Below are 24,902 nucleotides of genomic sequence, written 5' to 3'. Positions count from 1 at the left end.
ACATGTAACAGTCCTTGACTGTGTTATAAGTGAAAAACACTTGGCCAGAAGGATACAAAGAGAGGGGATATGAAATTCCACATTAACAGAACTGAAGCAGATGATCTAGCATAACAGATTTTGGACCACTTCCAAACTGTGTCTAAAAAGTAAAAGTCTTTCCCTCATAATTCAAGCTGTTTAAAAAAAAAACAGAACAAACAAAAAAACCCAATACCAAACAAACCCAACACCTTCCTTTCCAACCCCCCCCCCTTCCCCATTTTATCACCTTAGAGAGGAATTAATAACAGCTGAAGTAAGCCACAAAAGCTAGAACAGTCAAGTGCAACCTTGGGTGTATATGTGGAAACCTGTGTGATTCTACTCTCTGCTATTTTGATATTCCATTGATACATGTACTTCACTGGACTTGTTGCAGATACAAGCTGGAGAAAGAATCCATTGCCAGTAGGCAACAGAAATAACTGTGGGACTTCTATTTTGTTTACCACCAAACTCACCCAGTAGATTATCCAGCACAATTAAAAATTAGTTTAATCTAATATGGTAGATTCAACTAGGATGGTTGACACAGAAGAGCTCAATATGGTGAGTTTCCTTTAAAGAGTGCCAAACACTCAAATGAAAGTAACTCCTTGGATGCACGAGCAATAGATTATCATGAGAAATTCCAATAAAATGTATTTAAAAATTTCATAGGTAAAGCATATTGTGGTAGGTCAGGTCCTTTTCAAATTTACCCTGAATAAGATCGTATTTTGATGTTCTACTTTGTTAAACTTTGATACTTCCAGTTTTTGGTATGCTAGATTAATATTTGCCTGAAAAAAAGTAAAATAATATGTAACATCACCGGTAGCTTGTTACATCTGTAAGCACAGCCTGCTTTTAGTTTAATGGCCCTGAAGTATAAATCCTTTGTGAAATATAATAAACTGGCATGGCATTTATTAAAAACACTAAAATAACTGTACTGACTGGTAATTCCCCCTCCCCCCCCGAACTCTTGCGCTCTCTAGGTTTTTCATTGGGTGTATAAGTAGGATTTGAGGGCTTTTGCTGGAGGTTGATAATATTGTATTGCTAAATAGTTTTGTACTTTCCTTCTAAAGACCTGTTCAGAAAAACTCAGCATGGCAGGAATATCTTAAAATAGCACCATGACTGGAAACAATGTGACTAAAATGTGAAGGAGCAGTTCTGGAAAGCACACACTTAGGGTGAGTTCTTTGTAGTTCAGGAAAAGCATCTGTAGTGGTAAGGAGTTCTGCTGACTTGATTTGCTTTTCAGGGATTTGCTATTGATTTGCTATTCCAGGGGTTTCTGATAGGGTTGATACTATTTGGAAATCTTAAAAGAATTTAAAGTGGAAGCTTCCCTGTGTTGCTTCAACCATGTTTTGTTGCAGAATATACTGAAGTCTTCAATTTTTGTCGTAGATTATTTTTTAATTTCTTTTGACCATCTGCTTCACTATCTAACTCTAAATTGAAATTAAGGTTTCTTTCTGTCATTGGGTAGGAGCCAACAAAGCATCTTAGACAAAGGCATAAATTGAGGACATACTACTAAATGAAAGTTTGTCACTATGAAGTTAGTGCAAATTTATAGCATACCATTACTGTCCGTTAACTTTTGGGTGCTGTTGGGAAATGAAGCTGAAGCCTCTGCATCATGCTGTGTGGAATAGGTCACCTTTCCTTTTAAAAGAAAGTCCATTGACATAGCTAATTATGCTGTTCTAAGCTTGCTCTCTTCCTTATTTACAGGTTAACATGCTTGTGTAGGCTGTGCCTGGAGTGAATTTTGAGCCCTTAATGAGAAGTTCAGTGTATGCAGTGATTCTTGCAGACCAGAGGCCTTGGGCATATCATTTAGAATAGAAAGGTATAGCGTGGTAAGATTACAGGCAGTTTGTTGGCCACACTTCTCCTTTAGTGGATGTAGGTTGTATAAGAAATCAGCCAACAAAAAACTGTCCAGCAAGACATGCTATTACTAAACTTGCTTACCTAGGCAGTTTCCCCCCTGGGTATTTTGGGATTTGTGCTAGCCACAGGAGTTCTTCCACTAAGTTCCGAGTTGCATAAGGGTTATTTAAGCGTGTTTGCTTCATCTCAGGAGACGTCTGACCTCTGGCAATCAGAGTATGCGCAGTGTGGTAGACCACGGTGGAGAGGATTTTTAACAAACCAATAATCATGATTGTTAACAATTTACTTGGTTTTGATTCCTTAAATGTTGTTGTGTTGCTAGGTGTAATTCAAGTGCAATGTGTCTCTTTACGTTCATACAAGTAGTGAAAAATCCATTTAACCACCAGAAGAAATTCTAGGTTTCTCTTCTGTATTTGTAATTCATGTGTATCTGTAACTTGATCAGCCTGTTTTCTCAAGATAATTTGTGTCAGCACAATGGATTAAATTAGTCTGTACACAAAGACCTATAGCTCTTTTTGTTGGCTAAGAATCTAGCTCTCCTAAGCAAATTCAGTTATTGCATTTATACGCTAGGGTCTGTTCCATTTCCAGTAGCTTTGCCTACCACTGAGATACAGTGAGATTGTTTTGGAATGATGGTAATAATTTGGACAGTAGTTTGGGGATTTTTAAGATCTCTATTCAGTCAAAAGCATGTTTCAAAAACTTAAATACAGTTCACCTAAAAGCACTAGTTCCTTTCAGAAGGTCAGCAAAACACACAGCCATGAATGTAAAAGATTTGTATACCGTTACTACTGAAAGCTGTTGTTCAGATTGGAGGGAATACTTTAAAAGTTCTCCGGACGCTTCCTTGTGCAATCAGGGGAAGGTGCTCTTGAAAAGTCTGCTTCTGATTTGTGTGCTCTTCACTCTACCTTCAGCTTATGTAAATGTTATAATACTTGCTATCGTTCTGTAAGATGTGGCAGTGAAATGGTTAACTGTTAATTCTGGAATTGGTGTCAGTCAGCTTTAAATGGGTACCCAGCCATTTGAGTTGGGAAATGAGGGTGGCATGTGCCACTATTCCTTCAGCTGTGTCGGTCTGATAGGGCACAGAGGTTTGGAGTGGAGGGGGGATTTTTGGCCTTGCTTCACTGTTTTGATACTTCAATAGGCTTTTGGGCTTGAGTCCTCACCAAGCCTCTTCTGTGACTCTTTCTACACCCAGTAACTATATCTCTTCATGTTGTACATGGTTTTATGCAAGAGCCCTTGCAGTGAAGGTCTTTTTTTGTGGCACGGTTTGTTCCTGCAGGCTTTTCTTCTCATAAAGCTAGGGAGGAGTTGGTGGAAGACCTTGACTGTACAAAAGCACAAAGGATTTACTCCTCGTTGAAAATTATTTCCATTTTGAACCACATTTGTGTGGATAAATACCACCTTGTTATGGTTCACAGAAGTAAAACTGAGGTGGAAAGTTATTCTTTACCAGGTTGTTTTTATCTGTTGTGTTCCTGTATAAGCTACTACACTTATTTGTGTTTGTCTAAGAGAAGCCTTAGTTTTCTCTGAGAAAAGCAGAGAGAAGATGATAATTTATCTCAGAATTTCTCTAGGCTCCCAGCATGTGTAAATAGTTTTGGCAGCAGAATGCCTCTTCTGGCACTATTCCACCAGAAATCTGCTGTCTAGTAATCTGCTGTAATTCAGTTTGCTTGAAATTGCAGGGAGGATTGTTGAAAGAAGTGCTAAATGTGTGCCACCTGCTCCCACGGTTAGGTGCTGTGAGTATTCACTATGAAGAAGAAAATGCAGTGTTCACAGAAAGAATGGGAGTGGTGGGCGAGCATTCTCAGTTCTTTTTAAAATAATGCATGTGTTGCATATTTACATCAGTGTGTCAGTGAAGGGAACCTGTGAGCTTTGGCTCATATCCAGAGCTAAGGAAAAAAAAAATCCATAATGCACTGGGGAGAAATGTTGTGTTTTAGTCTGCTCTCCAGCTGGATGCCCCTCTCTCTTTTTAAAATGTATTTTCTTTTAGGAGAGGGTATACTCTGCTCGTTTGATCAATGTAGAACACGTTTCCTGCAATGAGCCTGCGTCTCTTGGGTATCTTAGCCTTCTGAAACTCTTCAGCACCAGTAAAGATGGGCTGAAGTCCCCAGCCCTTGGGGAATGTAAGGAAGTCCAGAGAACTTCCCTCCACTGAGTGCTTACGAAAGAGAACCTGGCAACTCTTGAGCCAAGATACTGCACCTTACTTTGTGAGCAGCACTGCATCCATGAAGCGCTAATGAGCCAGCTATCCAGCATGGAAGCTGTACTCCAAGAAGAGAGGGAAATTGGAAGTTTCTAGAAAAACTTATAGTAGTTGTATAGTGGTGATGGAGATATCTCCAAGCAGATCTCATGCTTTTTGTGCTAAGGGGCAACAAGGGTTTTTTCCCTTAAGAAGGGAGCATCCTGGACATGCAGATTTAATGACCATTAGAAGTAAGCCTTCAAGATTAAGAAGTCAACCTGTAAGGTTGACGGTTTACTTTGGCAAACTTTTTTTTAGTGCAACAGAAATACTGAACAACTGTGTATGTCCAGGTTAGCCTGTCTTGATGCATTTGGGATGTTCTTAATTGGGTGGGTTCAAAAGGGGGGGGGAGGGAAGACTGTATTTAAAATGGAGGTTTAAACAGGAGGAAGAATATTGGAGCGTGGCATTTGGGTCCAGCTCCATTTTTTGGAGTATAGTTAGAATTCTTACTGGGAAGAGGAAGTAGGAGAAGGGACTTTGTAGGTGTGTCGTTACTAGCTTGGTGTACAGACAGAACACTTTGTTCTTGCAGTGTATAACAATCACACGTTATCTCACTGAGTGCTGGATTTTGCAAATACAATCTGGAGAGCGAAGCCAAGCTAGCCTGCTAAAAGCAGCACCTGCATTCCAGTGGCTAGTGCAGATCACGTGGTGGAAGTTATAACCCAGGTAAAATGTTAATCACTAAACTTGGCACAGTTGAAGCTTTTAATCTTTTATTGCAGTTTTCTAGGGAGAGGCAAGTTATGGACAATAGCCCAGAAAAACTGAAGAAGGAGTTAGAGGAAGAACTGCAGCTGAGTAGTGAAGACCTGCGCAGTCATGCCTGGTACCATGGACGTATTCCTCGGCAGGTACGTGGCTTTTGCATTGCCAAATGTGCTTTCAGCTTTTTTAGACAAGCAGAATTGCACTAAAGTACTGTACACATCTCTGATATCTGCATTAATTTAATTTAGTAGAAATATAACGCTTATTCATGTAAAAGCTATGGTATTTATCACAGCTTGGCATAAAATGAGACCGATGAAAGATTCAGGGCAGACACTGGTGGAAAAGACAGATATTTCAGGATCTGTGTGTGCTGAATAAAGGCAGAAATGAAATTTAAGCTTTATACGAGCATACTCTCCCCACATATTGTTCAGACACAGACGTTACTTTGGTTCACTATTCTTAACCGAAGTGAAAATGTTCCTGTTTATTTTCTTTCTTGCACTTGGGGTTTGGGGGCGGGAAAAAATTTATGCAATACACAACAAAATCTATGCAATAACTTCATTTTGATCCTTACAGCCGTAGTTAAAAACATTAAAGCTGTCGTTGGGTTGGAGCTTAGGTTGCCAGAGCACCTGGAGCTCCCCCTGCGGGCCTCCCTCCTGTGCGTACCCGGCTCTCACCAGAGCTGCCTTGCTGCCCTCCTCCTAAATCAGGACAGCAGGCACAGCAGCCTGCACTTAATCTTAACTGTTCAGTGCGTATTTATCACATGAAAGGACTAACTCAAGACAGAACAGATTTTTTTCTGATTCTTCCTAGTACTATGCAGTATTCACAAAGAATAAAAAATGAAAGCTGCTGTCACTTCAGGTCCTGTAGTAATGGCTTCTAAACTTCAGTGTGACTGTCTATTCAGATACTTTACATTCTAAAATCCTGAGTCACTTTTTTCCCTTCATGTCTTATTTTCTGTTAGCAAACTACGAAGAAATAGATGTGCAAAAGTGGGTCATGCTGCTGGGATTTTCCAAGAAGCCCCTCCTGATCTCTTCTGTGGGATAAGCTCTTAATTTTAGAATTGGAGACATCATTCTTCTACCACACTTCATGCTTTGCTTTGTATTTCTGGCTTTGTCCTTCCAGAGCAGCCCAATTAAGTCCTATGTCTAAGAATATTTTGTGGCCATGTGTTGTTTGACTACTTGTTTTCTGATTCTCAAAGTATTTTTTTGTATCATTCTTTTTCCTCACAGGTGGCAGAAGGCCTGGTTCAGAGAGATGGAGATTTTCTGATTAGGGATTCTCTCTCCAGTCCTGGGAACTTTGTTCTTACCTGTCAGTGGAAAAACACCTCTCAGCATTTTAAAATCAACAGAACAGTTCTAAGACTCAATGAAGCCTACTGCCGTGTTCAGTATCAGTTTGAACTTGAAAGTTTCGACAGTATCCCCGGCTTAGTTCGATACTATGTTGGGAATCGCACACCAATATCAAAGCAGAGCGGAGCAATTATTTTTCAGCCTATCAACAGGACTGTGCCTCTCAGGTGTCTAGAAGAAAAGTACGGTGTAACTCCAGTCCGACAGAAAGAGCCAAGTATCCCTGAAGGAAAAACAGAAACCGCAAAAAGGCTGAGTCTGGGTATATCCAGCGTGCAGTCCCCGGAGCAGAGCACACCCAGAGGAAATCTTTTGAGGTACTTTAATTCTGCTGTCCTTATGGAGGGAAATGAGGAAACTCTTATCAGCTCCTGCTGTAGGTGATGTGAATTTTCACTCTGATTTTAGCTGGAATTCTGGGTGTGAGCATTTGCTGGTTTGTAGCAAAGGATTTTTCAAGGGCTGATTTTTGAAACTTCCTGACGTTTTTTGAAACTTCCTGACGTTGTTAAGAAGATGTGAACTACTTTGCGGTTATGCAGAGTGATCTTTAGAAAATTTAAGCTACGTTAAGGAGGTAAAATAAATGGGGATGGGTGAAGCCGTGATATAAGTGGCAAGGCTGCACATAGCCTTCGCTCGTCATGTGGCCCAGAGCGTGCCCCAGGTTTATGGGGAGGCTCTTAGCCCTGATATTTGCATTGCAGTAGTGACAGAACACTGCCTCCTGAATGCCGCTTGATTAGCCTAGCAAAAGAAAGGAATTCTAGCGGACTGGTAACTGAGTGCAATAATCGGATTCTGAAAGTATCTTTGGAAAAACAAGATGCACGTCTGCAGTTCCAAAGGGACGAGTTGCTTAAAGATGATGATGGCTTTGGCTCTGGTTCTCCACTTGCAAGTTGATGTATACTGGGGAGAGGGAAGGGATTCTTGAAATCCACAGAGCGAGAGCAAATGTAGACTCTGGAAGCACAACAGCAGTGCAACTTGTTCTTCAGTGTCTTTGCAAATCTTGACTACTATAAGACAAAGGATTAAAATAAAATCTTGCTGCTGCTTCAGAGAAGTCTTTCTTTCCATATTTGACTTCTGCAATAAAAATACCAAATGTGGGATAGTGGATCCTAATTTCAGGGTCCAAATCAAATGTTCTACTAAAAAGGTTCAACATTCAAAGAAACACCCTTTCAATGCTGCAGAGTCACATATATCATAGCCTATTTCATTGCCGCTACAACAGCATGAAGTACCTTTTATTCTTATAAGCTGCCCAAGTGGAAGGCTAATGATCTTTGCCCTGCTTATGATATACTCTGGAAATCAATTGCGTATGCTAACGAGTGTTGGATATATTGATATGTTTTTTTTTGCATTTTTGTTCACCCTAGAAACAAAGAAAAAAGTGGCAGCCAGCCAGCTAGTTTGGATCACGTTCTGGAGAAAAGATTCCCTCTAAAGGCTCACCAGTCAGAGAGCTATCTGCTAATAGGTATGTTTTTGTAATTGAATGTTTCACGCTTAGAATCTGTGTGTGCCCAGGTGGTCTGTTACAGCTCGGACCAAAGTGAGACTGTTGACTGGTAACTGCTTTTTCTCAGGGTGAAGTATGCAGATGTGGTAGTGTTCCTCACCACGGGAAAAGCACTACCATGGCTTTTGTACTAGGTCCTGTCCTCCTGTCTGTCTCAATTGCTCTCTCTCCCCCCATCCCTTTTGCTTTTCGATCCTTTCAACACCTTTGCTGCTGTCTGTTTCCACAGCCACCACCATCGTCTTCCTCCAGTGATAAAAGGTGTACCAAAACTTGATCAGTTGTTCATCGTGGCTTTTTCTTTCTCAGATTCTTCAGAGGATTAAGCAATTGTTTCCAAATTAACCTACTGTGTAAGGAAACTTGCACGGTGACTTCCAGGGCTGCTAGTCACTTTGAGTAGGCTGTTAAAATTTATAGCACCTACTGTGGAAAGTCTTCCTGAGACGAAGATAATATTAAGTGTTTGCATAGTGAGACTGTATTTTGATAGAAAGGGTGTGCTCCTGTGTTTGGACAGACATATGTAAAGCAAGTTTCTGTCCATCTGTAATTGAATTGATTATTTTATTCCAATCCATGGCTGCAAAAACTTTTCTTTTGGTACTGCAACAGTTATCCTGAAGAGTGCTGCTGTGCCTTTTGTCACGGGGTCTTCTGAGCAGGTTCTGGTGTCATACTGCTTATGAGTGGTGACAGGCTGTGATTTGCAAGTTCTGTTGTCTTCATAAATTGAGAGCCAGCTGGATAGAAGGAGTAAAGCCCACATGATGCAGCTGGCCACTTTGCTGTAGATACCAGCAAATGCACTGAGAGCTGCAGATCGGGAACATCTGATAGAGGGTTTGGCCTGTGTTGGATGCCGAGGTTTGCATATGCAGTGCATTTGCATATGCATTTGCACTGCATATGCAGTGAGTACAGGATACATCCACAGAACTCTATGGATGTGTCTCTCCAGCTCTTCAAATCAGGTACTGTTGAGCAAAAAGATTAGCATCCCTGAAATTCATTCCTTCCATACCTTATTGCAGGTTCAGGCTTGACTTTGGGAAGCTTTTCTTTCATCTCAAACTTGTCATTCTCAGAAATGACTCATCTTTTATGCCGTGTGACTGGAAGTTTCTGTTTTTATAGCCTAGATCAGGTTACAAAGAAACCTCCTATTCCAAGCCATGGAGACCATCCAGCTCTGACAGTATAGCCTATGTATGCAGCAGGGACTGGAATTATTGTCAGCATTACCACAGAATAATATTATGGTGCAGCTGTTCTGTGTATTTGGGATTTTGGGAGGACCAGCAAGTGAACGGAATTTGCTGGCTAGCTCATTCCTCAAAATATCATTTCATATACATTTTTGTCAGCAAATAATTGACATGATCTGACAGTATTTTCCTCAGGAAATACCATTAAGAGATGAACCCTGGGATAGGCATCAGGAATTGTGTGTGTTTTGGCCTTCTAAATGACCATTCTCCCCTGCAGGTTCAAGACATCCATCTCGATTACCTGAAGCAGATGCAGACTCCTGCCCAAGCTCTCCTGCATTTAGAACAGGCAGTGAACCCTCTCTGAGCCCCACAGTGGTTCAGAAAGTCACGCCTGAGTCACAAGTAGGGGAAGCTCTTAGAGGATCAGACAGTCAGCTCTGCCCGAAGCCTCCACCTAAACCCAGCAAAGCGCCCCTGATGAAGCCCCCAAATTCTCCCTCGGCTTTCCACAGTTCAGAAGGACACTATTGTGAACTAAGCCCTGCCAGAGATCCTGCAGGAACAAAACAACATTTATGTCAGAAAAACAGCTACGTGGAACATCTGACATGGAAGGAGAGGGGAACACACTCGTTCAGGAACTCTGAAACAAACTATTTGATCCTGGAAGATGACCCTCCAGTGAACTCTGCAGATCCTTTGGAAGCTTCAGCTGAGATGGCTGAAGAAGACAGCATCTTTTCTGCACCTGTGTTTGAGACCGTGTCTAGTTTTCAACCAAATGATTTTGAATCCAAACTACTTCCTCCCGAAAACAAGCCATTGGAAAGACCAATGTTAAGAAGAGTTAAGGAGCTTTTCACCAAGAACAACCCAAAGATCATCGCGCAGCATATTCTTCAAATGGACTGCAAGGTAAAAAAAAAATAAATTTTCTTGCATTTTATTTTATGTTGTGCAAGTTTAAACATTTTTAAGAACTCATTTCAAAAGATTAATGGGTAGATTTGCAGCTAATAAATGTATTGACTTGCAGGAATTTTTAAGGTGGTGGGGTTTTTTTCCATTTGAAGAACAAGAATGTTAGCAAACCCTTTGGACTAAAGGTCTCCCACCATTCTTGACTTTAGACTCAAATTCTCAGTGCTCCATACATCTTTTTAATCTCCTATCAGTTGCTGTATATCTGTGATTCAGCCTTCTGTACTGGAGGAAGAGCTATCTAAGCTGTCAATCATTATGGAAAGAACTACTCATGACAGGAAATAGCTAGTTAGCTGGCAAGGGTAAACAGTAGCCAGGCGTTACCTGCTTGCCGTACTGCTGGCTGTAATGCAAGACGTTCAGTGGAACTCCTAAAACTAGCCACTCTTCTCATCCTGTGAGAGAACTGTATTGCTAGTGGAATTGTTTAGAAAGACATAAAAACACAACTATTTTTCACAATGTGGACTTTGTTCAGCTGACAGGGGGTGGAGATCAGCTGTTGGATCAGAAATATGGAAGGATAGGAGAAGTCATCTCCTTTATGAGTTGATGACTTTGTGCAATAAAAGAAACGCAACTGCAGTTGAACCTGCACCGCTTGGGGATGACCGAGTGCCGTACCTGCCGCAGAGCAGCTGCAGGAACCAAGTGTCATGGGCTTTATGGGCTTTTGGTTGCTTGCTTTTGTAAGAGCAGCTTGAGAAGCAACACACGTGGCTACTTACTGGGCAACTCAATTGCAGACAAGAAAGGAAGCGGGAACGGTGGTGCTCCAGCAGGAATGGTGGTGCTCCAGCAGAAACGTGTCCGTAGCGCTCTCCTGGTGCTGCCGCGCAGATTCACGCCGTGGCTCTGGGAAGGGGCAGCTCTCTGGAGCAGCCATGGGATGAGTGTGAGTGCCTGCCAGCTGCTGGGCACTGGCCAGCAGCAAGCGTGGCTTCTTGCCTCAGTAGCAGTGTTGGCTGCTGCTAAGCCAGGTGTCATGCAGACATGGTGACTCGGGAGAACTCAGCTCCTGCTTGGAACTCCTTGGTCGTTTCAGAAGTGATAGATTGTGGCTTCTTTACTGTGGTTCCAAGAGCAGCAACAGCATTCTCTTAACATTTTAGTTCCGAAGTTCACCTTTTCCTCCTTCCACCTAATAACACTAAGCAGAATGTCTTTTAATACATTGTTAAAGACTATGCTGCTTGAAGGTGTAGCATATGCATCCCTTAGAGAAGTAGTAAGGGGTTATATATATATATATATAAAAAATATTCAATTAGCTCATTATTAGTCTCCTTATTTTAAATCCTACAAACTTTGGAATGGGGCCAAGGAAACAGGCCTGCTGGAAGTGTGGGAGCCTGTGCAATTAATTAAGAGTCACCGAAGTGTTTTACAGAAACAGATTTTTGGATTTGGGACTTTGGAGCAGGAAGAGTAACGAGCTGGGACACGTAGGGAAGTCTGTTTTATCTCCATCTTACAGCGCTGAGCGCCAATGGCTGTCATTCATTGGTAATGTGTTGCAGGCTGCTGCGCTGATAACAACTGTGTGATACAATGAGATGGGCAGTGAACTGGGCCAGGGTAAATGCCTCGTACTCCCCTCTGGGATACGGCTGAAGTGCGAAGGTCGTCTTGTGGCATCAGTAGCTTAGTTTGCCTTTTAAATAATGACATTTATAATATTGAGTGAAGCACCCACGTGGTAAGCGGTGGAGTGAATGTCTGCCCCTTGCATGCCTGAGAGGGCTGTTTGTGATGAAGGAGCAGCAATCAGTGTGTCTCCAGGGGCTTCGTCTCACTCTTCTGTCTCTGGAAGTGGAACAGGTTTCTCTAGTGCTAGATTTTGTACCAGTGAGGCTTGTTGTGTGGCTCAGATTGCTTTCATGTTCTCAAAACCAAGAAGGCTGGCTGATGGGTGTAGTGGAAAATTGCAGGCACTTTGGTTTGTAAATGTGTCAACATACAGGCCTTAAACCAGCAGGTAACCTCACATTATCATATCAATGTGGTTTTGCTCCTAATTAGCATATGTAATTGTTACTGATATAACCGGTAGCTAATACCATAGGGTTAAAAAGCAAAGTAGTGAGTGTCAGCTTTCACATACTTTGTGAGGCACTCACTCAACATTAGGTGTCCTCCTTAAGGTCCTTTTACTAATTAATCCTTATGAGGCCCCCATGGTGTAATCCAAAAACATTCTAGGGCCACCCTGACAAGGATCAGGCCAAGAGAGCTACGAAGGTGATCAGGGGACTGGAGCATCTCCCTTATGAGGAAGGGCTGAGAGACCTGGGTTTGTTCAGCCTGGAGAAGAGAAGGCTGAGGGTGGGGTTTCATCAATACCTATAAATATCCGAAGGGCGGGTGTCAGGAGGATGGGACTCTGCTTTTTTTCAGCGGTGCCCAACGCCAGGCCAAGGGCCGACGGGCACAAGCTGGAACATGGGAAGTTCCACCTGAACATGAGGACAAACCCCTTCCCTGTGCGGATGCCAGAGCAGGTGCACAGGCTGCCCAGAGAGGCTGTGGGGTCCCTTCCCTGGAGACATTCACACCCCGCCTGGACGCGGTCCTGTGCCCCCGCTCTAGCTGTGCCTGCTCAAGCAGGGGGTGGGATGGGGTGAGCCCCAGAGGGCCCTTCCAACCCCCACCTTCTGTGACTCTGATTTCCTGGAGCTTGCACATGACACTTTTCTGGAAGCGGAGGGCAAAAATTGGATGAAGTGTTTTGGTCACACCTTTTGTATGTTTTCTGATAGCTGAATCATCAAAAAAAAAAACCAAACACCCACTTTACTGATCTTTTTGTGAAATGTGCTGAACATGCATGAATTAAGTGCACACTGTGCACTAACCTTGAGGGCTTCCACATGGCTAGGCACTTGGGTTGGGTTTGTTGTTTTTTTTTGAAGTGAGTTTCAAAACTCACGTGCCAATTTTTGCACTTGACAGGTGGCGAGGATACTAGATGTTTCTGAAGAGATGAGGCAGAGTATGGGAGTGAACTCTGGTCTTGAACTGATTACCTTGCCTTATGGACATCAACTGCGCCTTGACCTAATCGAAAGGTAAAGGTTCCTGTTACTCATTTCCACGGCAGGTGGCAGGATCAGATCATTGCTACCTTGTACTCGGCATTTCCTCAAAGAATGTGCCCCTGCACGTTTTCTGACTTCATGTGCACAGACACTGACTTAGTGAGCTGGCAGAGAACTTCTTTTTTGCACAGGGGAAAAAAAAAAATCCTTAAGGTCATGGGGCAACCCCATGCATGGAGAGCAGGGAAAGGGGAATTGTATTGAACGCAGGGGCCTCAGGGCTGCTGAGCACCCTCAGCTCGCCTTTAAGAGCTCAGGTAAACTGCAGTTCAGGGGAGCTGTCATCTGAGCATGGAAGCGTGGGTGGAAAGGGCTAAAGGCAGTAGCCTTCTGCAGCTGGGGAAGAGGCTAGAGGATCTAGGAACGGAAATTAAAAAAAAATTCTTCTAAAACCTGCGCACCAGTTAAGGGGGAACAATTAGGGCCTTCTATCCCTAATTGAGCCTTTCCCATTCAGATTCCAGTAGGTTGGGTGCTGAAATTCAGGGGAGGGTCCCAGGAGTCACGTGTGGAGGACAAAGGGAATTGGGGCAGTTTTCCATTCATTGCCTAAGCAGAATTTTATACAGTAGTCATATCTTTTAGACAAATTGATTAAATTTATTAGAACACACTATCAAAGCTAATGTGTGTATATAGATATTTCATATAATGGCATTACGGGGTCTTGGTATAAAGATGTTGGTAAGAGTTAGTTTGCTGGGCACACCGAGGTATTGAAATACACCTTTGAATTTATGTTCTTTGAACACATGCACAGCATGATGTATTATTAATTTTGTAATTTGTAACCAGCAGTATAAATTGTTCCACTTACAGGTACAATACCATGGCAATAGGAATAGCTGTGGATATCTTGGGTTGCACAGGAGATCTAGAAGATAGAGTGACAACGTTAAACAGGATCATCCAAGTCGCAGTGGAGCTGAAGGACTCGCTGGGGGATCTGTACGCGTTTTCTGCCATAATGAAAGCACTGGAAATGCCACCGGTAGGTAGGAAAAAAAAAAATCTCTATGGTCCAAAGCATGGCGTTGTTTGATGGCTAATGTAACGTATGCGACTTCTTCAAGACTAGCGCGACCCTCAGAACAGGAGCTGGGTGGCTAGCAGTGTACTTCGCCTGGGAATTGCTACGGAGTCAGTAATGGCTGTTCTCCATTTTGTTTGAACAGGTCACGCGGTTAGAACAAACCTGGACCTCCCTGAGACATCGTTATACCCAGACTGCCATTTTGTATGAAAAACAGCTGAAGCCATTTAGCAAAGCTTTGCGCGAAGGACAGGATGAGTGGAACAGTGAGTATGAGCGACGCTAGTTTTATCGAGCCTTTTAACTCTCCCACTACCAATTTCCTGTGTAGGGAGAGGAGGCAGCTGCTGTTTTAACAGCTGTGTATCATATGTTAAAATAACTACGTGAACTTGCATAACACAGCGTAAGACAGGGAAATAGAAAGAAACTGTCCACCAGCCACACACCAGTACGTGCTCGTGTGCAGGTACCCATGCGGGATGTGACATTCTGCCTGAAGCCACGCTCCCTCTTCGTGGAGCAGAAACAAACATGCTGCATCATCTCGCCTCAAAGACAGGAATAAATCTCCTTCCTCAGAGGAGAGTTATTTCTGGCAGATTTTGCTTTTTATTTGCTTTGCCTATTGGATCAGAGGATGAATCTTCAAATACAAAGAACAGGTTAGCCAGGGAATTCCTCTGAGCACATCCGGTGTGGCTACATCAGCTCCTGTGCAGCTCCACCCTCTGAGGGAGTGCAGGGGGCAAGAGAACATGCCGCTGAGCAGTTCTCTACGAGAATGGGTAGAGAAGTGTTTAGCCTCACAAAAGTTGTTGGAATGACCCAGATTTTAAATGTTTAAAATCTCTGTGCCACTGTCTCATAATGCAGCAGAGCCTTCTCTATCAGGTAGTTTTCCACCACTGAGTTGGCTCGGCCTTCTCCCACCACCAGTTCACTGGGAACTGGGAGGACAGGTGTAGCTGAGGCAAGGTGCTAATCTGAAAGATGGAGGACAGACAGTAGTTTCCAACTTTGAAAAAGAATGCTACAGTTACAGTAGCTTCTTCAATCAGCTGTTTTTATAACCTCTGACGATATGGTTTGTTTGTTACGCTCTCCCAGACACCATCAGCGCTCCACAGACCGTCACAGTGCCACTGCTGATGCCTCTCATTACCTTGATGGAGCGACAAGCCGTTGTGTTTGAAAGCACTGAGCTGTGGGAAAGCAGCGACGAAGGCTGCGAAATCATGCTCAAGCACTTGGCCACTGCTCGGCAGATGGCACAGAATGCGGAAACGTACCGCGCGGCTGCGGAACGTGTGCTGGAAGGTAGGGAGCGCCGGTGGGAGAAACGGCTGCACGTAACAGAATGTGGGGGTTCATGGCTGAAGAATAAGGTCTCGGCTTAAGTGCCACTAAAAGTTAGTGCAAGGAATTCTCCTCCTTCATGGGAGCTGAGGTAGTAGCAAAGGTCCCGTAAGGAAACTCAGCATTGATGGTGTCCCCAGGCTATTTAATAGCGGACAGGAAGTTATTCATCACTGTAGTTCTCCAGCAGGCAACAGAGCGTACATTTTTGCTAACCATACTCAAAGTTCTCATGACTTAACATGCCAACCCTTCTAGCAACTGAACAGAACTACAGTGAGGACCGAGGATAACTTCCTGCCTTCTGTACAATTTAGAATTCCTACTCTGATTTTTGCAAATCAACCACCACCATCATAATAAAATTCTTTACAGCAGTGCAAGATACAACACTGAGCCCTCGACTGCGTGCAGCCAGAGAGCAGCCGCATGTTCCTAGGGTGACTCTGTTTAAAACTTGCAGTGAGAAAGTTGAGGGGAGAAGAATGCAAGTGTTGCTGCAGGCAGCATGTCCACAGCAGGCAGTACGTTTAAGGTCAGGCTATCTTGACAATTCTCAAGCAAAGGCGAGCCTGTCCCAGCATCCCCAGAGCCATCTGTGTGCTACTAGAGCAGCACAGGTGGGAAAGGATTTTCCGTTTTACTGGCTTGTTAAAATCATTGTGCAAAAGGAAGCCAGCACACTAAAGCTTATCGTATTTGGAGGGAATACAGCTTAAAAGCCCGTTCTTCTGAATAAAAACCTTGCCTGATGTGGGATTTCTTTTTTTTTTTTACTTACTAGGTTTCCAGCCAGATGAAGAGCTGAGTGACATCTTCAAGACAGAATTTCAAATGAGAGTGCTCTGGGGCAGCAAAGGAGCACAAGTTAATCAAAACGTAAGATACGAAAAATTCAACCAGATTTTAACTGTACTTTCCCGAAAACTGGAACCTTTTCCAGTGAAGCAGGTGGAACAATTAAGTATATAAGACTGTAACACGCTTGAAATTATATACTTGAAATAACCGCAGCTTCCCTTTGGCAATTTGATACTGCACAAACTTCCTGCATTTCACAAGATGGTTAGAACTTTTAACAGCACAATGCACATTTGTTTTAAAACTACTGATTTCTAAACAAATTATTTATTTACTGTGTCACCAAGTCATTTAATGCTCCCTTTAAGCAGTTAGGTTATCCCTGTAAGAGAGTCTTGCAGCTTTCTGTACCTCCCCAGCGTTGCAATGGTCTGCTAACACCTAGGAGCGAAGGCATCGGCATCTTAATGTTAAAATGAAGCAAATAGTGTAAATAAAATGATTAAGTATGTGACTTTGCGGAGAATTTGTTGTACAATATTCCCTTAACGACTATGAAACACTGTACATAGAATTGTGAATTAAAGTGTATCTTTATGGAAAACGATTCCCATATTTGCAGGTTACAGAAATGATCCTTTATCTGTGACCACAACAGAAGGCTCAAATATCACTGCGCCCACGAAAGCAGGCGATGAGTTGTGTATGTGTTGGGACAACTTAGGGGGTTTATTTATGACAGCATCTGTAGTAGTTTGGCTTTTGCTGGCAGCTGCACACCAGCTACGCTGCCAGGAATGAATGATGAAATGGCAAGAACTAACAATCCAGAGAGATAATTAAAATGCTTTCAGATATGAGTAAATGTGGGTGTATGTATGTGTTAAACTTGCTTCACTTACTGAGGTGAGTCACTTTGGTAAGTAGCGGTTGGGCCTTTTTTCCCCCGAGTTGAAGGCAAAGCATAAGCAGTCAGCACTTCCTAGAGGAAATCGGTATGCACGGTGTTTATATAAGAGTGCTTTAGCATCAAATTCCACTTTGTTGCTTACCGAATTGGTGTGTAAGCATTATCCTCAGCAGTTGGATAAATATTTAAGCAAGAATGGTTAGAGCCGCCTGTGCTCGCTGTCAGGAGGCCTGTTTCTGGAGTGAGATGTTACCAACAGCATCTGAAGGCATTTGAGGAGAGCAGGCTCACAACAAAGCTAACACCAGCCCGCTGTTATCTGTACCCCCCGTCTACAATCACAGCAGAGGTTCCACCACTGTAACCAGACGTTACAGGCCTCATGCTGAAAGGCTCCCTGTCAATCTGAACAGAAGACAAAGGGGGAAGCTGATTACTTAGACCATGAAAAGATTTTTTTATTCCATGAAAATATTCTCAACAGAGAACACTATTTTTAAACAAAGCATTTAACATTTAGGAAATCAACATGTGCACAAAAATGGATTAAAAATTACTGGAAAGTGTAAGATTCTTTAAGACAACCCACGTTCAGGATTTTAGAATAAGTGATTTATAACTAGCTGTGCAAGTACAAATGTTTTTTTCCTATGTTTAATAACCCTCATCCAAGTTGCACTATCCCTCGTGAAAGCAACCTGCCTCCAAAGGAAGCAAATCCTGGTTTTAGAAAAAACAAACAGTAGCGTGAAAAGAACACTTAGTCCTTTACCAGGAAGTGTTATTACTGACCTGCAAGGCTCTTAGCCAGGCAAACCACAGGCCCTTTACCAGAAGATACACAGATCACATTTCCTCCTTTCCTCTAACTTTAAAATAAAAAAGCACTAGATTAAAAAAAAAAACCAAAACCCAAACCAAAAAACAGAACCACCAAAACCCAAACAGAAAACCCCAACAAACCCCCCCAAAAAAACCCAAACCCCAAAAACTACCTAAGTAGTTTTGTCAGTATTGAGTAATGTCACATTATTATATAAATAACCCTGTATACAAGCTCCAAAAATCTAAACTTTAGAGTTTAATAGCCCCCATAATACACTAGGTTGAGCTGTGTAATAGTGGTATACATAACAAAAGGAATAAACCTCTACACAAGTCACTCAAATGCAGTTTTACTGGTAGTACAGTTCCTAATAACACTGAAATTAAGAAGAATCCAGCGTTGCTGCATCCAAATATTGCTTCAGACCCCAGAAAAACAGGATGTTTTGATAATTATTTCACTTCCCCGAACAGCAGGTGGCTGGGTTGACAAGCTTGCTTTGACACAAGTATCCCTCCCCTCAAGATCGCTAGTCTAAATTCTTATCACCCTACTAAATCAGATATGATGTACTTATTAATAGAACCACAAATGGGAGGCAAGACAACATAAGCAATAGGGGCACTGCAGACAACTATATTTACACGTATAAACATATCCAAATTTCAATTGTTTACAAGTAAAAGTGCACATAGATCATTACGAAGTATCACTCAAATTTCAACTGGTCCATACAATGACGCATCACCTGGAAATGGACTAGCACTGCAGTAATTAAAATTGGAACCTCATCGTCAAAAACTAAAAGACAGTTTCCATAAAAATATTTAAAAAAAAATATTAAATGAAGAGATACGCGTTTCAATGTATAAAAATTCATGATGCACCATGTATCCAGTAAAGTAGAGCTCTAGAAAACACCTACCGTGGCTACCTCAGCGGCTGCAGCACTGTGAGAAGAGCTGAGACACAAAGCCCTTTGTGGGATACTGTGGTGGTGTTGGCAAACAACAGATTTAGGCACTCTAGTTTAAGGCAGCATTTGAATGGCAAGTGGTTGACTTCCAAAAACAGTCATTAGCTTGCAGTGGTGAATCTCTCTGGTGGTGTTGCGGGTTTCCAGTGCTGACAACAGGTTACTGAAGTGCTGAAGATGGACCACAGTTCGAGGAGTTTCTCTTGATTGCATTGTAGGCTAGAGCTGAGCCGTGTTATTCCCCAAATCAACACAAATACATTATGGTCTCTTATCAGTTATGCCAAGAACTGGAATGTAATGATGGTTGCAGTGGTATAGTTATAGCAGCATACATGGATACTGGGATGAAACTCTAGTGCTGAAGGTATTTAAACAAAATGATTTTGTTACAAAATAAAGACAAGCAATGATGGCAAAGTGTTACGCAGATATGCCTGACTGTCCTAGGCATGCAGGAGAAGGTTAAGGGCGAGCATGGAGGTGGCACAGGCAGACTGATAACCGACACGTGGTTCTAAACAACTGCCGGTTAAAACGAGTTGGAAAAGAGAATGACTGAGATGACCGAAACACAGCACAAACTGAAATACAGTTTGTGCGTCTGGGACAACGGAAAGAAAGCAATTCTAGGAGCAGTAGCCTTTTGGCTCTGGGTCATGGAACTCTATTTTCCTGCACAAACTGAAGAATTTGTAATACATCCTTACCTATGTATGGAGATGCTAAGATGTTAGTGACTAAATGTATGTCTGCATGCATTCATGCAACTAGCTTTTCCCCTTGGGCCTCCCAGTCTAGTAACCCCCCGCCCACCCACCCCCCAGCAGCTGCATGTAACCTCCTTCAAGATCTCGCCCATTTTCTCAGAAACCCGCTTCAGGAACCTGCAGTCCAAGAGGAAAAAGAAAAGAACAAAGTTACTGAAGGCCTTTAGAAGACAGAGGAGAGTGCTCAGTTCTAACAGGCCATTCTCAGTGGCTTGACATTAGCCTTGTACGTAATTCCACAAACTCTCATCAGAAATACGAGCCACAGCTTTTACATTAGCTTTTTTCCCCCCTAGGAATCAAGCAGTACAATGCCATTTGCAATCCTCAGCCATTTAACAGTGAGGGGAATTACTGTACATTTAAGACCTTGATTTCAAACTAAACATGATGCAATTAAAAGACAGCTTACAGGCACAGATCTAAGAATGTAAAATCATTCCCTTTTCAGGAGCAGAGAGTGGGTTCAGTAAGACATCAAGCATTACATGTGGTCTCTTTTTTTGTTTGTTCATGGTTTCTAGAGTTAAAACAACAAAGTTGTGTCCCACACACAACATTCTACATTAGGAGTACTGAAAAGGAAGGAGAGAGGCAGGTCAGTGGACTTTCTGTCCTTCTTAATCATAATGTTTTTTCCTGAGTATTTTTGTTGAGCTTTCAGAATCAGAAAACATTTTCCTGTTTAAGAAGCGAAAGCTGCCAAGTATTTGCTAAGGAAGGAAATTAATATCTTTCAGTAACTGAGTTCAGTTAGTTATTAGAGGAAAAACCCTCTGCTTTAAGCATATAGTTTAAGTCATAAAAGCGGGAACAGTAAATCTTGGAGATCTTTAAGACTAATTTTTCAGTTCTCTTTAAAAACAAAGTATTCTATATAGAAAAAGCAGGAATCCTGGTCTTTTTTGAGTTTAATAGCTCAATTGGATTTAGTGCTTTGTAAAGCAGGAACACTAGATCAGTTAAAGCAGGAGACATCGGGCCAAAACTACAGACCAGTGTAAGAGGCATAATTTAAAGTGGTCGTCTCTGGAAAAAAGGCCTACAGAGCCATCTCACGTTGCGAACCACAGACCACTCTGCTGGCTTCTGATGTTCTCTTGCTTTCCATGAACCTGTGTAACTTACTATTTTTCCACTATTTTCCTGGGGAATGTACAACTGAAAGCTGTCAGTTTACTGTTAGATATAGGTTACTGCACCTTTGCTGTTTTTCTCTAGCGTTACATCTATATATGATGTTGGCACATAGCCTTCCTCTCCATTATGTCTTCGAGCTCTTGTCCACCCGTCTCCTTTGTCCTCCTCAATAATGTACAAAATCTCCCCTTCTTTCATTGCCAGAGTGCCTTCATTATGACCTGGGAAAACAAGAGGCAAAGAAGTCTCAGTATTCAGACAGAATTTCAAGTCATCTTTTTCCCAGGGCATAGTTTCCAGATTATATATAAACAGGAAGAACAAAAAATCTGTGCATGAGAACATATGGTCAAACAGGCTTACAGACAAAAACCTAGTCCAATCTGTAAAGCTGAATATTTGCCAGTAGCTGTGCTAATATTTATCTTAGAACAGCACAAAAGTACTGCTCATGAATTAAACTGATTTATAAAATATTTCCACTGATCTTATAAGCAACTAGTTGCTCATACAGTTCATTTGCTTTAAATAATTTTACCTGTCTTCTCTAAAACCAACCATCCATGCCTTATAGTCAAGGAATTGCAGTGCCGGTCGTTAACCTTACCGTCAAATGGATATATTGCCTTGCAATGTCCTATAGCTGGTAATGGATCATCATCTTCAAACTCATCGTCAAACTCATTTGGATGCGCATGTTGCTGTGGTGGCCCTCGAACTTCCTGATTGGCATCGTCCGTGTAACTCCCTTCAGGGCTATAATGCAACGATTGGAGCGTGAGGACTCTGAAAGAGTTCTTAGCTCTAGAACTCAGAACCTAGGCGCGTCACAGCAAGGGCAGACCGCGGCTATCGCTCTGGGAATGCCTCTTGGCAGGTTTTAAATGTACTGCTGGAGATGATTTTCTGAAAACGCTAATCTAACAAAGGCTTGGACTGAATTCCGCTACAAAACCAAACGTAAGTTTGACATACCTGTCTCTACAGAACATGGAAAACTGGTGAGCCTTACGCGGTGAGTAAGGCAGCTTTGAAAGGCGCTGCTATTTAATGCGCGCATGTCTGGATTAGACTCGCTATTTTTTTATGTTACCATAATGACATGAAGTGACCTCTGGAATTCAGAACCAGTGAGATTCTCCTTTAGCAGGACATAAACTTCCGGAGGGTAAGTAACAACCATCACCTAGTGTTACCTATGAAAGAGATGTACCGATTCGAGCATAAGGTATAAAAGCAGTAGAGACAGAATAGTGACCTCTCTCTGCCCTGTGTTACAAGGTGGTTGATATCACTGCTGTGCCGCCTGTCGCTTCTGGCTGCTACTTTACCTTCAACTTCGGAGAGCCAGGCCTTTGGGGGGAAAAAAAAACAAAGACAGATACTCGTGTCAAAGAAAACTTCATTCTAAATCAGCCAATACCGTTTAACAAAAGCACTTGACTGTATGCAGCTTCCTTGTCAGTACCCAGCCACAGAGACTGCACTCACTCGTGAAGCCTCCTAATTACTCCACACGAAGCGTGAAGCTATCCCTCATGCTTAGCCTAAGCTCCATGCTGGTCTTAAGGGAAAAAATAATCCTTAATCAGATATGCATTTCAGAGTAAGTGATTAGTAAGAAATTCTTCTCAACAGTTTACATCTTTAATAATGCACATCCTTATTCTAGCTAGATGAACGTACTTGAAAATAGAGTAACCCACAAAAAAATTTTATCAAGTACTGTCTTAAATCATTTTCCTGGGCGCTATATTTATAACCCATAAGGCAAACTACAATTTTACCACTCATTACCACCACGATACCAGTGGTTTTAGAGTCTAACCTCGTTCTTGTGTATTTCCATCCGAAGACGGTCCATGTTGTTCATAGTCTCAGTTAATTTTGGTTGCAAACTGCCTGGGTCACCCATCTGGGGGTTTTTTTCATAAACATCCTTCATCTTGTTGAGAGCATCTCTAAAAATGTACAAAACCAGACAAGAATTTTAAAGATTATATAGGATGGTACTGATTCATTAAAATAGTGTTTTGTGTATTTGTAAAATAACGTGTGAGATCCTGACCCGTGACTAGACACTAAGCACAGACACGAGGAACTCCTGCTCCCCACATCACGCTTGAGTCCTTTTGCCATTCTGTCATCTCAGCGCTTCGCCTTCCTTGCTTGCGTCGTGCACAAGCACACAAGTACTCCAGCTGTCAACTCTTCTCTATCCAGTCTCAACACTCAATAGCCTGGACCAGCATATTCCCTCCTGGCTTTGAGTGCTGTTGGCTTAGGTAGTAGAGGACTTCAAAAGAAACAGGAGAGAGAGAGAGAACCCTGACAAAACTCCGAAAGGTGCACTCACTTTTGGTCTGTTTCCTTCTGTAGTTCTCTGTTGAGTTCATCAATTCTCTGTTGTAGTTTCTTGCGCCGTTGTTCTGGAGGGAGATGGCTGAAGTCTTCTAGTGCTGGGCCCTGCAAGTAGAAATGCTGTTAAACAAGTACGACACACGGATCTGGACAGCTGAACTGACATACCCACAGACGGACAGTGCTCACTGGAAGCAGGATGGAGCTTCTTAAAAACTCTACTTGACACACAGCTCTATAAAAGACCGCAACAGAATAAATGCACGTTCTTGCTGCCAGATCGTAGCCAAGTCATTCAAGGCTCTTTCTGCCTTCTGTAACAGTTGGCTCATGGATGCAATTCAAAATTTGTAGACTTAATTATTTTTCTGAAAAGCTGAGGCATGTACCTCCCTCTTACATCCACTGCACTTAAAGCAGATTTAGAGTTAATTACTACAGAGTAATTTCCGTCAGAACAAAAATCTAAGATGTGTCAATAATAATATGCCAATAATTTGTGGGGTTTTTTTTTTTTCCCTCCGGAGTGTGCGTAGTGTGTCAATTTAGATGCTATCAAAAGGAAAATACTGTATTTTGGATCGTCATTCCAGAGTACTATTCTCTTCCGAAAGTTCAGTAATCTTGCTAGAAAACGTATTAGAACTTAGAAAGTTTTGATTCATTTTACCTCGAGTAAAATTAGTTCATAGAGCACAGAAAAAGCCTTCATAAATCTTGACTTAAATTTGTTAATCTGAATCAAAACTTACTCAAATATTCCAAGTCTCCTGCTTCATTATAAAAAAGGTAATGTTTCAGGGAGGGGAAAAAAACCTCCTACTTTCCAAATATAAAAAACAAAAACCCAAACCAAAGTGAAGATCACTGCTCTTACGAGCCCAAACCTGCAAAGGTTTGACTGCAAACTTGTGCTAAGATTATAAACAGGGTGTGAAAAGGATGGGAAGAGATTTTTGTGTATCTTGTGAGTTTGTTGTGAAAACTCTTCCCTCCCGGGTGACAGACACCAACAGTGTTAAGAAGGAAATATGGTGCCCATCTTAGTAACAGAAAGTTGAGTTAGTTATTTGTGCCCTAGTTGCCCAAGAAAGTTGGTTTTAGCACAAGAAACCCACTTGCCATTACAGTGACCCTCCACGGAGGCAAACCCAACTGGACAGCATTTCTTCTGTCAAGAAGAAACTCGACTGTCGAGATTTTGGCACAAGCAGCCTTAGGCTCAGGTGCCAAGTTTCTAATACCTCCTCTTAAGGTCTTCTCGCCCCTCAACTTCTTGGTTCTTTTGCACTTGTAAAACCATAATCTCACTGCTTTTTAAGGGAATACGAGACACCATAAAAGGAGGGAAATTAAGATATGAGGTTTCCAAAATAAAGCAGAAGCGTTTCTTTCTAGAGGAAAAAAAAATTAAGTCCTTTCAGGTGTTTTTACACACTACAAAGAAACAAAAAGACAATCACATCCTCTGTATCGTTCTTCCTTACAGGCCAGTTAAAACCAGGATATCCTACTGCAATGATCAGAAGAACAGAGGTCTTTTAGTGAATTTTT

The 24,902-nt window shown here is 42.2% G+C and overlaps 2 protein-coding genes across 7 annotated transcripts in view; one reads left to right on the top strand and one right to left on the bottom strand.

The window, feature by feature from the left end:
- The window catches only part of BCAR3 (BCAR3 adaptor protein, NSP family member), a 110,206-nt gene extending 93,234 nt beyond the window's left edge, over nt 1-16,972 (top strand). For all 3 annotated transcript variants that reach the window (XM_075098148.1, XM_075098145.1, XM_075098147.1), the window contains 9 exons: nt 4,969-5,097; nt 6,217-6,659; nt 7,734-7,834; nt 9,365-10,005; nt 13,027-13,142; nt 13,992-14,163; nt 14,348-14,471; nt 15,316-15,525; nt 16,349-16,972. In XM_075098148.1, coding sequence (XP_074954249.1) covers nt 4,969-5,097; nt 6,217-6,659; nt 7,734-7,834; nt 9,365-10,005; nt 13,027-13,142; nt 13,992-14,163; nt 14,348-14,471; nt 15,316-15,525; nt 16,349-16,536 — 2,124 coding nt within the window. In that variant the 3' untranslated portion in view covers nt 16,537-16,972. The remainder of the gene's footprint in view (nt 1-4,968; nt 5,098-6,216; nt 6,660-7,733; nt 7,835-9,364; nt 10,006-13,026; nt 13,143-13,991; nt 14,164-14,347; nt 14,472-15,315; nt 15,526-16,348) is intronic.
- Nucleotides 16,973-17,708: 736 nt separating this feature from the next.
- Nucleotides 17,709-24,902, bottom strand: part of FNBP1L (formin binding protein 1 like) — a 58,638-nt gene continuing 51,444 nt past the window's right edge. For 3 of the 4 annotated variants that reach the window (XM_075098152.1, XM_075098149.1, XM_075098151.1), the window contains 5 exons: nt 23,344-23,453; nt 22,816-22,948; nt 22,246-22,340; nt 21,595-21,743; nt 17,709-21,208 (listed from right to left, as the gene is read on the bottom strand). In XM_075098152.1, coding sequence (XP_074954253.1) covers nt 21,030-21,208; nt 21,595-21,743; nt 22,246-22,340; nt 22,816-22,948; nt 23,344-23,453 — 666 coding nt within the window. In that variant the 3' untranslated portion in view covers nt 17,709-21,029. The remainder of the gene's footprint in view (nt 21,209-21,594; nt 21,744-22,245; nt 22,341-22,815; nt 22,949-23,343; nt 23,454-24,902) is intronic. The other variant, XM_075098150.1, reaches the window with a different exon arrangement.

This window comes from Phalacrocorax aristotelis, chromosome 6 (genome assembly GCF_949628215.1).
Source record: "Phalacrocorax aristotelis chromosome 6, bGulAri2.1, whole genome shotgun sequence".
In the NCBI taxonomy this organism is placed as follows: domain Eukaryota; kingdom Metazoa; phylum Chordata; class Aves; order Suliformes; family Phalacrocoracidae; genus Phalacrocorax; species Phalacrocorax aristotelis.
This window is presented reverse-complemented; position numbering and strand designations above follow the sequence as displayed.